Source organism: Taudactylus pleione, unplaced genomic scaffold (assembly GCF_031769625.1).
Source record: "Taudactylus pleione unplaced genomic scaffold, aTauple2 ptg001043l, whole genome shotgun sequence".
NCBI classification, from domain to species: domain Eukaryota; kingdom Metazoa; phylum Chordata; class Amphibia; order Anura; family Myobatrachidae; genus Taudactylus; species Taudactylus pleione.
The window spans coordinates 1,264,054-1,278,530 of record NW_028285444.1 but is presented as its reverse complement, the minus strand read 5'-3'; the positions used below and the strand labels follow the sequence as shown (position 1 = coordinate 1,278,530).

The following is a 14,477-nucleotide window of genomic DNA, read 5'->3' as shown; positions in this document are numbered from 1 at the left end:
ATAATCTGTACAGACGGTAGATCTGGGAGCAGGGAATGGTTTTTAGTTATATATTCTTGTGATGTCACAATTCACTGGCGCCCGCTATTTGCACTATATAGTTTTGTGTTGTAATTTATAAAAGTTCATACAACAGTGTGTGTGTGTGTGTGTGTGTGTGTGTTTATCGCGGTTTTGTTCCAGTGTGTGCAGTGTGTTTATTTTGTGACTCGATACAAGAATTCTGTAGTTTGCTACGGACACCATCAACCCTGGTTTGTGTTGCAAGAGGAGTGCGCTACCGCGCATATTCCAGTTTTCCTGTACCTCCAGGTAGTCTTCATGCCCTGTTCCAAGATGGCCACTGAGCTAATTACAGAGCATGTGCAGGGGCAATATTGTCTTTACTGTGTAAGAGTGATATGGTGGGAGACAGAAGTCTTCTACTTTGCTCCTAGAGAGAACCTGGTTAATACCTGCTTTTAAAGCTGCTCCAGCATCCTGATCCACTACCGGGGCGGGACGTATTAATGCTTACCGCCGTGGTCTAGGCTCTGAAGTTGCAGCGGTGACTTCATCGGGTTTCTTTCAATAAACGAAACGTGAGCGTCATTGAACTCCTGCGATGCTACATGCACAGCTGATGGGACATGCAGCTGCGCGTATGGAACAAGGGAGGCAACGGGATTGCGGAAGTCACCGCTGCAACTTCAGAGCCTAGACCGCGGCGGTAAGCATGAATACATCCCACCCCCTGTCTGTAGCATACACTCACAAGGTGGTGAGATGTATATAACCCCACTTCGCTCAAGCTCCGCTCCATCACCAGTGTACATGTAACAGTGAGTACGGCTGTACCTGCTATCTATCAATAAACCAGCACCACTGGGTAAGTAACTGGGCTGTTCATAGTCCGAGTCATCTGCTGGTGTGTGCCCACATTACTCTACAGTATCATCACCTGCACACACATCATTTCCAACAGTTACCCCACAGGTACGTATGTATGTATGTGTGTGTGTATGTATGTATGTGTGTGTGTATGTATGTATGTATGTGTGTGTGTATGTATGTATGTATATAAGCTTGAGGCTGAAATTAAATGGATACAGAGGTTCTCCTATTTGTCAGTGAATAAATATCACGGTAACGCAGCGTCCTATAGGGATACAGATTCACTAACATTATTTCCAGTCCGCGTTGAGCCAGTTTCCTTCCCCACTGTACTTCCCAGGCTCTCCGATCAGACAAGTGCCACTATTACACTGCACTCTACATCAGAGGGAACACAGTGAGGGGTCTCCTGTCAGATAAGTGCCCCCCCCCTCCCCCCCTAGAATATTGCATTTCAAAGCACTTAGCAACTTCTAGAGCAGAAGTGGAATTACCCAGAGCCCACCAGACGGAAGGTTTAACATGTAATGAACGTTTATTAGCTGTGCAAAGGCCGGTCTGCATCACACGGAGACACAGGGCTGTATTTACACTCAGTACCTCGTGCCTCAATGATGTCATTTTAAAGCAGTTTAAACATACCGTAATTCATGGAAACAAGACGATCACCCTATATAGGGCCCCATTTATTAACGATGCGTAACCACTATGTTATCCTTTCTGTATTCAACAAACAGCGGTAATCTTGTCAAAGCATCGTTCTTGCCCTCTTTAGATGGCGTGAGCGATGCGGTCCCCATTGCTGGCAATGGGGACCCGGCGCTGCCGTCAGTGCAGCGATTCTGTCTGCTAGCCGGTTACAGGGGCCCCAGTCACGGGCCCTGATTACAGATGACACACAGATTGTTCCGGACAGTATTTCTATTGCGAACCAGTCAGCTCTTAAAAGTACATTGTCAAACTCACAATTCATTATTCGCCAGCAGTGTTGCGTTTTTTATATGTGTGTATATATGTATGTATGTATATATATATATATATATATATATATATATATATAAAAAACCTGAATATTGCTGCTTGCAAAAGTATTCCCCTCTCGCTCTCCGCACTGGTGCTGTGTTAGATCTAAGATTACACAGATGAAAGATTTACTCTAACCGGCTTTCAGAGTCTACACCTACCGTAAGTTACTACAGAAGGTCAAAGGACAGCTTTATGGATAAGAGACCCCCCCTAATTCACCTCCCCCACTGCTGCAGGGGTTTCTATCATTAGCGCAGAGGGACCAGAAGTGTCGGCGGCTGGCGGGGGGCTTGCCTACCTTTCCGTGGGGGGGGGGGGGGGAGAGGCTCTCGGCCAAATCGGGAGGGTAGGCAAGCCTGCTCGAACACTACCCGTTCCTCAGCAAAATCCACCTGAAAAGTATGGAGGTGGCAGCATCATGGTGTAGGGATGTTTTTCCTCAATGAGGACTGGGTATGTTATTACAATCTGAAGGAGAGAGAGATGGATGGTGCAAAATACAGGGAGATACTGCGACAACCTGCGGCAGTCTGCTAGAAAACTAAGCTTGGGAGAAAGTTGACCTTTAAGCAGGACAATGATCCCAAGGCCAAAGCAACACTGACGTGGTTCTACAAAGGTGGGTGTTATACAATAGCTAACTCTAACTCTAAAGGTGCCAATCCACTCGCCGATTGCACGATTACGACATCGTAATCGTGCAATCACTCAGTAATCGGCTGCAAATCGTGCATCAAACGTCGGAAACAACCAGCGATGCGCGCTCCCCCTGGTTGTTTCTAACATCAAGCATCGGCCAAACATGCAGTCCAATCTGCCGATAATGACAGACTGGCCATGTACAGGGGGTGATTGGCGTTCCTACGCTGAGCGATCAATCATTTAGTGTAGGCACTGCCACCCCTAGGGGAACGATGGTACGATTACAATGTCGTAATCGTACCATCTTTCCCTGATGTGCTAGTGGATGGGCACCTTAAGTAACGGGGGTTTATTTACTATGTATCAGGGTCTAAACCCTGACGCTTTTGATCGGGTTTATGGCTAAAAGGGCAATACCTTTACTATTCGTGTTATGCCAGTAAAATCATTGCCCTTTTAAATTTTGGGCACTTGGTAAATAAACCCTCAGCTCTCAGTCCAATTGGGAATCTGTGGCGCTATTTTAAAATTGCAGCTTGAAAGCGTCATCCAACATGAGCAACCTGGAGCAAATGTGCAAGGAAGGAGCGAGCAAAATCACTCCCAAACCATGTGCACGCCTGGTAGCCGCTTAGCCCAACATACATCGAGCCGTTATTACAGCGAACGGTGGTTATATTAAGTACAAGTCTGCAGGAGATGAAATACTTATGGAAGCAGCATTTTTTATGTAGAAAAATCTGCAAACCAAAAAATGACACTTAGAATTGATTCACCTCCTTTAAGTACATTTTCAATCGGGGGCCCTTAACTAATGGGCGCCCGCCAGAGCAATTCAATTGTTGCTCCATTCGGACGCCTAACAGCGCCAGGTTTAGTAATCCATCTAAAGTACTGCTTTGGACGCCCAAACTCCCGATTTCACACATTTCTGATCGCCACCTCAGGACGCGGCGAGCAGAAATGTGTGTACTTGCGGTTATGGGTCCCTGAGCGAAACAACATTTGAAATGCTCCGTAGGGCGCCCATTAGTTCAGGTGCCCGACAGAAGAATTTAATCGCCCCCCAAGTGCCTACTGGTTTACAATTACATTCTGTCTGGAACAAGCTGTAAACCACTATATATATTTGTGCGTATTTGTATTTTTCTTTTTATTTCTTTATTATAGATGTCCCAGAGTGGATGCTATAAATAAAAAAGACATTGGCTAGATGTCGATCTTTACACAAAGTACATGGTATTACATTTATAGAGAGAGATTGGAAGTATATTTACGGTGGCTGGGAAATACACAATGTATAGAACACACCCTTGCTATAATATAATGCTCTCACAGAGACCACATCCCGGATCTGTCAGCGGAATAGTGTATGGTAAACATGACGCATTCAGTTGTTTCACAGATAATCCGATAAAACAGATGTTATCGATTTGGGCAAATTCATATCTCAACGGGAGAGAGAATTTCTGAGACTCAATTTAGATAAATACATTCTGTGCCTGTAAAGAGTATACAATATGCAATCCAATGGGATTTATCATCCCATCTACATAAATCCTGAACAAACACGCAAAAAACAAACCAACAAAATAAACACAAGGCGAATGGGACTATAATCTGTTTACCGATCATGATGCAACTTTCCCTAATTCTATCATTACAATTCATTCTGCGATACAGACAGAAGACTGCACAGAACGCTTTCCAATCATAAGACAATCTATGTGCTAGGGAATTTCTATCCGGATAAAGCATCGGACCTTTCTTAGCTACGGTATGAAGACTGGCCTAGATACCACGATGGGGGGAGAACTTCTTATAACTTCATTTATTTATATTTTTCCAGGATTTTTTTGCTGTGCTGTTAATTAGGAAACACTGGCGAGTGATCCCTGCAAGGTCATTAAGGAGTAATGTAATAAGCATGTCCTTGCATATCACAATTATTTAATTTAAAATAATCCCAAGTTAACCATTTTCCTTTGAATTTAAGTACAAATGAAAAAAAAAAAATAAAGTGGAGGTTGTGTAATATTTCCATGGAGATTGTATCAAACGTAGCCCCCAGCTGTCCAGAACCCACTAATCCATGTGTATACCTGTGGTCTATCTGTAGCTGTACACACAAGAAACAAAGGATAAGGTTATGTTTCTGCTTAGTGCAGTGCCTTATTGTAGCCTGCAGAGGTCACTGTTACAGTCTATGCCAGTGGTTCCCAAGCACCCTAACAGTCCAAGTTTTAAGGATATCCATGGTCAGGGAATGCAGTTGTAGGGGCCCAAACTTAAAGGACGTGGCCAGCCACCAGAGGGGTGTGGCCAGCCACCAGAGGGGTGTGGCCAGCCACCACAGAGGGACTTGGACAACCATTAGAGAGGACACGCAAAGAACACGGCTCCTTTTATAATGGAGGGAACAAGGGTACGTCGGGACCACCCACTTTACTTGGCAGGAGGTCTAATTTTGGTGTGGTTTCCATAGAAACAAACCAAGCACCCAAGTTCATCCATATCCTGCTCCACCAAGTTACTAACCCCTAGAGAAGGGGGTGGGGTCCTCAGATGGTTAAATTAAATTGACTGAGGTACTAAGCCACCTGTGCTCAAGCATGGATATCCTTAAAACCTGGACTGTTAGGGTACGCAGAGCTATTTGCTGGTCCTATTCTGTGCATTACAGTAGTAAATGAGACCTGCAGGGTATAAGAATGTATTACACGGCATACACAGTAAGAAGTAGGTGTATTATTGCCTAAACACTTTGGGCCTGACCATAGTCATACGCAAAGCGCCCGCATCTGCCGGTTATCGCACTGCGCATGCAGCCAAGGCGTAACTAAGCATCTCTGCGGATCTGCGAGCTACACAGTCGCATAGATCAGCCGGCTCTCTGCTCGCAGCTACAGGGCGTTCGCAGGTAATTGAAGCGTTCTGTTAGCGTGTCGCGGGCATGTAGACAGATTGGTGGGCTTATTCAGAGGCAAGGCGTAATGAGGCATAAGGCATATTCCAGGCAGGTAAAGATGAGGGACACACTCTCACAAGAATATTGTGAGATCGCACAGATACGGCCGATTCCTAATACAGGCGGAATTCTGCATCTATTTTCAGGCACGCAGTGCGGCGCTTTGCGTGTAACTCTGAACCGCACCCTTTATTGGTAACCTGCAAAGCAGAATTATTTGCCATTTTTAAAAAAAGCATCTGAAAATATTGATACATTTACATTCCCTACAATAACAGTAAGAGATCCCCTTTTCCCCCGTGTCTGTACATATCATCGGCGGCAGAGCGCACACTGCCAGCTGGGGGGGAGGAATGTGTTACAAACTACAGAAAGATTCCACATTCTTTAAGGCACGAAATGTTACTTAATTTAAACTCACTCACTGTTCTTTTCCGCGAACACTCCGTAATCCAAGGCACTGTGAGGTTTCCTGATATCTGTGGAGAGAGAGGACGCAATAATATCTTCCAGTCACACGTATTCGCACAAAACATGAAAAAGACTCAGTGGCGGCTGTGTAAAACCTATGCAGGGCCGCAACTAAGGGTGGGGGGTGGAATAAGGGGGCACGTGACCCAGGTGCTGGACTTGAGGGGAGGCTAGGTTGTTGCTCTTGTGGGTTTGGAGCTGAATAACGGCCTTGAGACGTACAGAGACACAGTCAGTCTAATGTGGTGCCGGTCGCAAGCCAATCAGCAGAGGTTGCCGGTCCGTGAGTGGCACCACATTACAATGACGGCAGTACTGACAGTTCCCCAGCGTGTGGCACAGTGGCGTAACTAGGGCAGGGCGAGCGGGGTGCGTGCCCTGAGCGCCGTGGGACCGGCAGCGCGGGGGGCACCGCCGGCCACAGTACCGGCCCGTCCTAGTTAGCCAGTGTAGCGCCAACCACAGTGAGTGCAGTCAGCGCTACACATTTACACAGGACCGGCGCTAGGCTTCCAGCGCCGGTCCTGTGCTGCACAGCTGAGCCCCTTCCCTCCCCCTGAGCGCTTGCCCAATAGCGCCAGGAGGAGGGTGGCAGGCGGGCTCAGACTGTGCATAACGCACACATTGCCGCCAGCACTGACGGTGATGTGTGTGTGAATCAGCAGCCAATGACAGTCAGACAGACTCTCATTGACTGCTGCGCGCCCACTGCAAGAGCCGGGCTTCCGTCCGGCTCCTGCAGTGGTAATGGGAGAAACGTCATGATGTCATGACGTCTCTCCCATAATGCAGAGCGGCCCGGCCCGGGAGGATGGACATGCGGACGGCGGCGGGAGCAGGAGCGTGGATACAGGTAAGTTTATTTTTTTTTGTTTAATTTTAGTGTGTATTTCGGGGGGGCGCTCTATTACAAAGAAGGGGACTACTACTGGGGGAACTACTGGGGGGGATACTACTGTGGGCACTGCTTCAGGTGGGGGCACCAGTACTAGGGACTACTACTGGGTGGGGGATACTACTGGGGGTCGGGGGGGGGCACTTCTGGGGACAACTATTGGGGGGGGGATACTACTGGGGCACTGCCTCGGGGGGGACCACTACTGGGGGGGATACTACTGTGGGCACTGCATCGTGGGGGACCACTACTGGGGACTATTACAGGGGGCACTGTATCAAGGGGGATTCCTACTGGGGGAACTATATAAAGGGCACTGTATAGGAGGGACTACTACTGGGGGCACTGAAAAGGGAGAACCACTACAGGGGGCACTGTATAAGGAGGACAACTACTGGGGGCACTGTATATGGGGGCCTGCATATGAGGGATCACTACTGGGGGCACTGTATAAGGGGAACTAATGGGGGGCTGCATAAGGGGGACCACTACTGGGGCACTGCATAGGGGGGGACTGTATAAGGGGCACTGAATTAAGGTGCAAATGGAAAGAAATGTTCCCAGTGACAAGTAAGGGGTGTGCGCCACGTTGACACACCCCATTTTTCAGTGGCCACGCCCATTTGTCATAGCGCACGCACATAGGGAGGGGGGCGCTCCATTTTCAAATTTGCCCTGGGCTCCAAATACCCTAGTTACGCCACTGGTGTGGCAGTCCCGGCCCGCCCCACCCCGAGCTCACCCACAGCACGGCCCTGGCAGGTAACAGTAGAGAGATGGGGTATTACTGTGACATAATGTGTAAGGGGCATTACTGTGACATAATGTGAAAGGGGCATTAAAGTGACATAATGTGTAAGGGGCATTACTGTGGCATAATGTAAAGGGGGCCTTACTGAGGCATAATGTGTAAGGAGCATTACAGTGACATAATGTGTTAGAGGCCTTACTGTGACATAATGTGTAATAGGCTTTACTGTGACATAATGTGTAAGGGGCATTACTGTGATATAATGTGTAAGGGGCCTTACTGTGGTATAATGTGTAAGGAGCATTACTGTGACATAATGTGTAAGGGGCATTACTGTGACATAATGTGTAAGGGGCATTACTGTGGCATAATGTGTAAGGGGCATTACTGTGGCATAATGTGTAAGGGACATTACTGTGGTATAATGTGTAAGGGGCATTACTGTGGTATAATGTGTAAGGGGCATTACTGTGACATAATGTGTAAGGGGCATTACTGTGACATAATGTGTAAGGGGCATTACTGTGACATAATGTGTAAGGGATATTACTGTGACATAATGTATAAGGGATATTACTGTGACATAATGTGTAAGGGGCATTACTGTGATATAATGTGTAAGGGGCCTTACTGTGGTATAATGTGTAAGGAGCATTACTGTGACATAATGTGTAAGGGGCATTACTGTGACATAATGTGTAAGGGGCATTACTGTGACATAATGTGTAAGGGGCATTACTGTGACATAATGTGTAAGGGGCATTACTGTGACATAATGTGTAAGGGACATTACTGTGACATAATGTGTAAGGGACATTACTGTGGTATAATGTGTAAGGGGCATTACTGTGGTATAATGTGTAAGGGGCATTACTGTGACATAATGTGTAAGGGGCATTACTGTGACATAATGTGTAAGGGGCATTACTGTGACATAATGTGTAAGGGATATTACTGTGACATAATGTATAAGGGATATTACTGTGACATAATGTATAAGGGATATTACTGTGACATAATGTGTAAGGAGCATTACTGTGGTATAATGTGTAAGGAGCATTACTGTGACATAATGTGTAAGGGACATTACTGTGACATAATGTGTAAGGGACATTACTGTGGTATAATGTGTAAGGGACATTACTGTGGTATAATGTGTAAGGGGCATTACTGTGACATAATGTGTAAGGAGCATTACTGTGACATAATGTGTGAGGGGCATTACTGTGACATAATGTGTAAGGGGCATTACTGTGACATAATGTGTAAGGGGCATTACTGTGACATAATGTGTAAGGGATATTACTGTGACATAATGTGTAAGGGGCATTACTGTGACATAATGTGTAAGGGACATTACTGTGACATAATGTGTAAGGGACATTACTGTGGTATAATGTGTAAGGGGCATTACTGTGACATAATGTGTAAGGGGCATTACTGTGACATAATGTGTAAGGGGCATTACTGTGACATAATGTGTAAGGGGCATTACTGTGACATAATGTGTAAGGGGCATTACTGTGACATAATGTGTAAGGGATATTACTGTGACATAATGTGTAAGGGATATTACTGTGACATAATGTGTAAGGGGCATTACTGTGACATAATGTGTAAGGGGCATTACTGTGACATAATGTGTAAGGGGCATTACTGTGACATAATGTGTAAGGGGCATTACTGTGACATAATGTGTAAGGGGCCTTAGTGTCACATAATGTGTAAGGGGCCTTACTGTGACATAATGTGTAAGGGGCCTTAGTGTGACATAATGTGTAAGGGGCCTTCCTGTGACATAATGTGTAAGGGACATTACTGTGACATAATGTGTAAGGGACATTACTGTGACATAATGTGTAAGGGACATTACTGTGGTATAATGTGTAAGGGGCATTACTGTGGTATAATGTGTAAAGAGCATTACTGTGACATAATGTGTAAGGGGCATTACTGTGATATAATGTATAAGAGGCATTACTGTGACATAATGTGTAAGGGGCATTACTGTGACATAATGTGAAAGGGGCATTACTGTGGCATAATGTGTAAGGGGCATTACTGTGACATAATGTGTAAGGAGCATTACTGTGACATATTGTGTAAGGGGCATTACTGTGGCATAATGTGTAAGGGCCATTACTGTGACATAATGTGTAAGGGCCATTACTGTGACATAATGTGTAAGGGGACATTACTGTGACATAATGTGTAAGGGGACATTACTGTGACATAATGTGTAAGGGAACATTACTGTGACATAATGTGTAAGGGGCCTTCCTGTGACATAATGTGTAAGGGACATTACTGTGACATAATGTGTAAGGGACATTACTGTGGTATAATGTGTAAGGGGCATTACTGTGACAATGTGTAAGGGGCATTATTGTGGCATAATGTGTAAGGGGAATTATTGTGGCATAATGTGTAAGGGGACATAATGTGTAAGGAGCATTACTGTGTGATATAATGTGTAAGGGGCATTACGGTGACATAATGTGAAAGGGGCATTACGGTGACATAATGTGTAAGGGGCTTTACTGTGACATAATGTGTAAGGGGCATTACTGTGACATAATGTGTAAGGGACATTACTGTGACATAATGTGTAAGGAGCATTACTGTGACATAATGTGTAAGGGACATTACTGTGACATAATGTGTAAGGAGCATTACTGTGACATAATGTGTAAGGGGCATTACTGTGACAATGTGTAAGGGGCATTACTGTGATATAATGTGTAAGGGGCATTACTGTGACATAATGTGTAAGGGGCATTACTGTGGCATAATGTAAAGGGGGCCTTACTGAGGAATAATGTGTAAAGAGCATTACTGTGACATAATGTGTAAGGGGCATTACTGTGATATAATGTGTAAGGGGCATTACTGTGACATAATGTGTAAGGGGCATTACTGTGACATAATGTGTAAGGGGCATTACTGTGGCATAATGTGTAAGGGGCATTACAGTGACATAATGTGTTAGAGGCCTTACTGTGACATAATGTGTAATAGGCTTTACTGTGACATAATGTGTAAGGGGCATTACTGTGATATAATGTGTAAGGGGCCTTACTGTGGTATAATGTGTAAGGAGCATTACTGTGACATAATGTGTAAGGGGCATTACTGTGACATAATGTGTAAGGGGCATTACTGTGACATAATGTGTAAGGGGCATTACTGTGGCATAATGTGTAAGGGACATTACTGTGGTATAATGTGTAAGGGGCATTACTGTGGTATAATGTGTAAGGGGCATTACTGTGACATAATGTGTAAGGGGCATTACTGTGACATAATGTGTAAGGGGCATTACTGTGACATAATGTGCAAGGGATATTACTGTGACATAATGTATAAGGGATATTACTGTGACATAATGTGTAAGGGACATTACTGTGACATAATGTGTAAGGGGCCTTAGTGTGACATAATGTGTAAGGGACATTACTGTGACATAATGTGTAAGGGACATTACTGTGGTATAATGTGTAAGGGACATTACTGTGGTATAATGTGTAAGGGGCATTACTGTGACATAATGTGTAAGGGGCATTACTGTGACATAATCTGTAAGGGGCATTACTGTGACATAATGTGTAAGGGACATTACTGTGACATAATGTGTAAGGGACATTACTGTGGTATAATGTGTAAGGGGCATTACTGTGACATAATGTGTAAGGGGCATTACTGTGACATAATGTGTAAGGGGCATTACTGTGACATAATGTGTAAGGGGCATTACTGTGACATAATGTGTAAGGGATATTACTGTGACATAATGTGTAAGGGATATTACTGTGACATAATGTGTAAGGGGCATTACTGTGACAATGTGTAAGGGGCATTACTGTGACTTAATGTGTAAGGGACATTACTGTGACATAATGTGTAAGGGGCATTACTGTGACATAATGTGTAAGGGGCATTACTGTGACATAATGTGTAAGGGGCCTTAGTGTCACATAATGTGTAAGGGGCCTTACTGTGACATAATGTGTAAGGGGCCTTAGTGTGACATAATGTGTAAGGGGCCTTCCTGTGACATAATGTGTAAGGGACATTACTGTGACATAATGTGTAAGGGACATTACTGTGACATAATGTGTAAGGGACATTACTGTGGTATAATGTGTAAGGGGCATTACTGTGGTATAATGTGTAAAGAGCATTACTGTGACATAATGTGTAAGGGGCATTACTGTGATATAATGTGTAAGAGGCATTACTGTGACATAATGTGTAAGGGGCATTACTGTGACATAATGTGAAAGGGGCATTACTGTGGCATAATGTGTAAGGGGCATTACTGTGACATAATGTGTAAGGAGCATTACTGTGACATATTGTGTAAGGGGCATTACTGTGGCATAATGTGTAAGGGCCATTACTGTGACATAATGTGTAAGGGCCATTACTGTGACATAATGTGTAAGGGGACATTACTGTGACATAATGTGTAAGGGAACATTACTGAGACATAATGTGTAAGGGGCCTTCCTGTGACATAATGTGTAAGGGACATTACTGTGACATAATGTGTAAGGGACATTACTGTGGTATAATGTGTAAGGGGCATTACTGTGACAATGTGTAAGGGGCATTATTGTGGCATAATGTGTAAGGGGAATTATTGTGGCATAATGTGTAAGGGGACATAATGTGTAAGGAGCATTACTGTGTGATATAATGTGTAAGGGGCATTACGGTGACATAATGTGAAAGGGGCATTACGGTGACATAATGTGTAAGGGGCTTTACTGTGACATAATGTGTAAGGGGCATTACTGTGACATAATGTGTAAGGGACATTACTGTGACATAATGTGTAAGGAGCATTACTGTGACATAATGTGTAAGGGACATTACTGTGACATAATGTGTAAGGAGCATTACTGTGACATAATGTGTAAGGGGCATTACTGTGACAATGTGTAAGGGGCATTACTGTGACATAATGTGTAAGGGGCATTACTGTGACATAATGTGTAAGGGGCATTACTGTGGCATAATGTAAAGGGGGCCTTACTGAGGAATAATGTGTAAAGAGCATTACTGTGACATAATGTGTAAGGGGCATTACTGTGATATAATGTGTAAGGGGCATTACTGTGACATAATGTGTAAGGGGCATTACTGTGACATAATGTGTAAGGGGCATTACTGTGGCATAATGTGTAAGGGGCATTACTGTGACATAATGTGTAAGGAGCATTACTGTGGAATAATGTGTAAGGGGCATTACTGTGGCATAATGTGTAAGGGGCATTACTGTGACATAATGTGTAAGGGGACATTACTGTGACATAATGTGTAAGGGGACATTACTGTGACATAATGTGTAAGGGGCCTTCCTGTGACATAATGTGAAAGGGACATTACTGTGACATAATGTGTAAGGGGCATTACTGTGGTATAATGTGTAAGGGGCATTACTGTGACAATGTGCAAGGGGCATTATTGTGACATAATGTGTAAAGGGCATTATTGTGGCATAATGTGTAAGGGGCCTTACTGTGACATAATGTGAAAGGAGCCTTACTGTGGCATAATGTGTAAGAGGCATTACTGTGACATAATGTGTAAGAGGCATTACTGTGACAATGTGTAAGGGGCATTACTGTGGTATAATGTGTAAGGAGCATTACTGTGACATAATGTGTAAGGGGCATTACTGTGACATAATGTGTAATGGACATTACTGTGACATAATGTGTAAGGGGCATTACTGTGGTATAATGTGTAAGGGGCATTACTGTGGTATAATGTGTAAGGGGCATTACTGTGACATAATGAATAAGGGGCCTTACTGTGACATAATGTGTAAGGGGCCTTAGTGTGACATAATGTGTAAGGGGCCTTACTGTGACATAATGTGTAAGGGGCCTTACTGTGACATAATGTGTAAGGGGCCTTACTGTGACATAATGTGTAAGGGGCCTTACTGTGACATAATGTGTAAGGGGCATTACTGTGACATAATGTGTAAGGGGCCTTACTGTGACATAATGTGTAAGGGGCCTTACTGTGACATAATGTGTAAGGGGCATTACTGTGACATAATGTGTAAGGGGCATTACTGTGACATAATGTGTAAGGGACATTACTGTGACATAATGTGTAAGGGGTATTACTGTGACATAATGTGTAAGGGGCATTACTGTGACATAATGTGTAAGGGACAGTGACAATGTGTAAGGGGCATTATTATGACATAATGTGTAAGGGGCTTTACTGTGACATAATGTGTAAGGGGCCTTACTGTGACATAATGTGTAAGGGGCATTACTGTGACATAATGTGTAAGGGACAGTGACAATGTGTAAGGGGCATTATTGTGATATAATGTGTAAGGGGCCTTACTGTGGTATAATGTGTAAGGGGCATTACTGTGACATAATGTGTAATGGGCATTACTGTGACATAATGTGTAAGGGGCATTACTGTGACATAATGTGTAAGGGGCATTACTGTGACATAATGTGTAATGGGCATTACTGTGATGTAATATAATTACTGTGATATACTGTGGTATAATGTGTAAGGAGCATTACTGTGACATAATGTGTAAGGGGCATTACTGTGATATAATGTGTAAGGGGCCTTACTGTGGCATAATGTGTAAGGAGCATTACTGTGACATAATGTGTAAGGGGCATTACTGTGACATAATGTGTAAGGGGCATTACTGTGACATAATGTGTAAGGGGCCTTACTGTGACATAATGTGTAAGGGTCCTTACTGTGGTATAATGTGTAAGGGACATTACTGTGACATAATGTGTGAGGGCATTACTGTGGTATAATGTGTATGGGGCATTACTGTGGTATAATGTGTAAGA

The 14,477-nt window shown here is 44.0% G+C and overlaps 1 protein-coding gene across 3 annotated transcripts in view; it reads right to left on the bottom strand.

Annotated features, from left to right (window-relative positions):
* HDX (highly divergent homeobox) overlaps positions 1 to 14,477 on the bottom strand; it is a 192,098-nt gene that overhangs the window by 106,731 nt on the left and 70,890 nt on the right. For all 3 annotated transcript variants that reach the window (XM_088461397.1, XM_088461398.1, XM_088461399.1), the window contains one exon: positions 5,935 to 5,988. In XM_088461397.1, the coding sequence (XP_088317523.1) occupies positions 5,935 to 5,988 (54 nt within the window). The remainder of the gene's footprint in view (positions 1 to 5,934; positions 5,989 to 14,477) is intronic.